The sequence below is a fragment of the Nelumbo lutea genome, chromosome 3, assembly GCF_056320005.1.
Source record: "Nelumbo lutea isolate HS-2025 chromosome 3, American lotus-T2T, whole genome shotgun sequence".
NCBI lineage: Eukaryota > Viridiplantae > Streptophyta > Magnoliopsida > Proteales > Nelumbonaceae > Nelumbo > Nelumbo lutea.
In genome coordinates, this window is record NC_142686.1 from 35,504,021 (window position 1) to 35,507,377 (window position 3,357).

At 49.2% G+C, this 3,357-nt stretch overlaps 1 protein-coding gene across 1 annotated transcript; it reads right to left on the reverse strand.

Moving 5' to 3' along the window:
- Positions 1-437: 437 nt before the first annotated feature.
- On the reverse strand, positions 438-2,826 carry LOC148864211 (2-methylpropanoate--CoA ligase CCL4-like). Its single transcript, XM_088980628.1, has one exon. It carries the CDS (start codon positions 2,238-2,240, stop codon positions 591-593), a length of 1,650 nt encoding a protein of 549 aa, XP_088836754.1. The 5' UTR covers positions 2,241-2,826; the 3' UTR covers positions 438-590.
- Positions 2,827-3,357: the final 531 nt, after the last annotated feature.

A 3,357-nucleotide genomic window follows, 5' to 3' on the forward strand; every position in this document is an offset into this window, starting at 1 on the left:
AACATCCCTATCCACACTTACCTATTTCTCATTCACAATACAAAAGACCCCGTAATCAAAACACTCCTTACCGAGGTGAACTATGCTACAAAAAGCACACGCAAACTTCACCTGATGTGTATAAAACAGCTGTGACAACCTAATTTGACAACGTCATCAATCACTCGGTCTCGGGCCATCTCCTTGCATCGGCAACATGCCAGGCCACTGTTCTAAAATCTCACAATTTGAGCATCGAATCCTCATCTTGGGCTCTCTTTCTAATATATAAATGAGATAAGACATGATGTAACCGTTACATTAAGACACGAGCAGACATTGTCAAATTTGTCCATACTCCATCGCTTTTTCTTTTTTTTTTTTTTCTTTTTATTATGGATATGCAGACCACATGCCGTGGACTAGAAATTTTTTGGTACCGGACGGAGGTGATCTCGTTCATCAACATTATTAGTTATTATTATCAGAAAAGGGAAAAAAAAAAGTTGAAATACACAATCATCCACAGAAGTAATGGATGAGACAAGCCCAAATTGCACCAACTCAGCCACTCCACGGAACTCAACCCAGACGAGTCAAATTAAAAATCTCTACATCCGACTCACCGGAGATGCGCCCAGAGACTTTGCTATATCCCTGAGCAAGAACTTCTGAATCTTACCCGTCGAAGTCTTGGGAAGCTCGTCTCTGAACACCACCGTCTTGGGAACCATGTAGTGCGGCAATCGAGCACGGCAATATTCAACAATCTCCTTCTCCGACGGCCTCTGCGCCTGCGGTTTCAAGCTTATGAAAGCGCATGGGGTCTCACCCCAGAACTCGTCAGGCCGAGCCACCACGGCCGCTTCGTTCACAGCCGGGTTCGTGTATAACACGGATTCAACCTCGACGCTGCTCAGGTTCTCTCCCCCGCTTATGATCACGTCCTTCGATCGGTCTTTGATCTCCAAATACCCATCTGGGTGTATCACGCCCACGTCGCCGGTGTAGAACCAGCCCTTGTCACTCATGCACTTTGACGTCCCGGCCGGATCTTTCAGGTAACCCAACATGACACACCCACCTCGCAAGACGATCTCGCCGAGTGATGATCCATCTCGTTTCACTCTCGCACCTGATTCGGGATCTATCACGTCAATCTCGGCCATCCCAATGGTCCTCACTCCTTGTCTAGCCTTTAATCTCGCTCTCTCGGTTGCAGGCAGGCGATTCCACTGGCGCTTCCAAGCGCACGTTGCAACGAGCCCGGCGGTCTCTGTCAACCCGTACCCATGAGTCACTATAAACCCAAGAGACTCCGTCCGGAACAGCACCGCTGCAGGCGGTGGCGCCCCGGCAGTTAGAATCTGGACGGGTTGCTTGAGCGGCTGGGCATCAGGTGCGTTGGCTAACATGTTCAGCACCACTGGTGCACCACACATGTGGGTCACACCATGCCTGCGTATCGCAGCGTAGATCGTCGCGGCATCGAACTTGCGGAGACAGATGTTGGTCCCACCCACGGCTGCCATGCCCCATGTGTAGCTCCAACCGTTGGCATGGAACATAGGTAGGGTCCACAAATAGATAGGCTGTTTGGGTACAGTCCATTCGATCAGAGAATCAACTGTGACGATGAAAAGCCCGCGGTGGCAATGGATCACTCCCTTGGGAGCAGAGGTGGTGCCGGAGGTATAGTTCAACACCATGGGATCCCACTCCGTCTCCGGCCTGACCCACTTGAATCCGGGATCGCCGGTCTTGAGCAAGCCTTCGTAAGTGCGATCAGGGTCAACGGCTGCGTTTGCTTCTTCTTCATCGTAATCTGCGATGAAGACGACGAGAGGGGCTTCGATATTGAGCGGGAAGAAGGAGATGGCTTCGAGGACGAGAGAGCGAGAGAGGTAATCGACGAAGACGAGCTTCGATTCGCTGTGACGGAGGAGGATGGAGATGGTGCGGGCGTCTAGGCGGGTGTTGATGCTATTGAGGATGGCGCCGGACATGGGGACGGCGAAGTGGAGCTCGTACATGGCGGGGACATTGGGAGCCACCACGGAGACGACGTGGCCCCTCTTGATGCCGAGCGATGTGAGGGCAGAGGCCAGTTGTAGGCATCGGCGGTGTGTTTGAGACCAGGTGTAGGTGGTGCTGTTATAGACGATGGAGGTGCAGTCGCCGTAGACGGTGGCGGCTCGTTCCAGAAACCCCAACGGAGTAAGAGGCGAGGAATTAGCAGAGCTTGGCTTCAAGTGATCCATGGACGCTTTACCGACAAAAAGCGCTCTCTCTCTCTCTCTCTCTCCGGACTTCTTTGAGGCGGCGGATAAATAATTTATAATGGGATACTTGTCACGCCCCCAGGGGGTTGCCCCACACTACTAGAAGACGCCGCGTGTTATGCGCCTCAACCTCGTGGAATTCACTTCTCCGCCCCACAGCACATCCCGCCGTGTATTGTGAATATCTCCCAATGATAGTATCAGTCCCGATGATTCGGGAGATATTCTCAATGTACGGTGAGATGTGTTGTGGGGCGGAGATGTAATCTCAACCTCGTGCGGAGCTAATTTAACGGCCGTTAATTTGTTCTGTTAGCTCTCATTTTATCCAAAAAGTGAGTTCCCCTTTATCGAGTTTGAATCTCTGGGCCCGTTTTGGTACGTCTATTTGAGAAGATCTTCTGTTAGTTTTGACATGCAAAAGATGCATTGAACTTTCACATCAAGATCTGAGTAGTCTAAAGCACATTTAGTAGATATACGTCTTTTCGTGCGAGATTAAAACACGAAAGACGCAAGAAGCTTTATTTGAAGCTTTTCAAAATCAGCCTGAAATAGGCTTCTTCTTGCATCTTTTTGGCATTCTGTCTTTTGGCGACTAAATCTTTTAGAGCCAAACGGGAATAAACTAAAAATTGGTCTTTCTAGCTTATAGAGAGCCGAAAGACCGCGTGAAAAGACACGCCAAATGGGCCCACGATCTTTCACTCCTATCGACCTAATTCAGAGAGACCTGACAGGGAACATCTCTCATACTTATTAATTATTATTCACGGGAGATGTTCCCAATGGACAGTGGGTGTGCCTGTGAGGCGCCCATTTGTGAGGAGCATATCTCGTCACTAATTCAGACTGCCTTATCTCCTCCCCTGTAGGATCTTGTCGAGAAATCCGATGTCAACGATCATTCTGGTAGATACACTATAACTCTCCATCCCCCTTATCTCAGATATTCTCGAATTTGTTCCCTCTTCTTCCTATAATACTCCACTCTAAATTCACTGATTTGAGTTTAACCATGGAATGCTTCCGTTTAGGCTGATACGCAGTGCAAAGATAAGAGCAAATTTCATGGTAATTTAAAGAATGAAGATGG

What these genes read in the sequence shown, in the direction of transcription:
- LOC148864211 (XM_088980628.1), bottom strand. Translation starts at nt 2,240, where the DNA reads ATGGATCACTTGAAGCCAAGCTCTGCTAATTCCTCGCCTCTTACTCCG.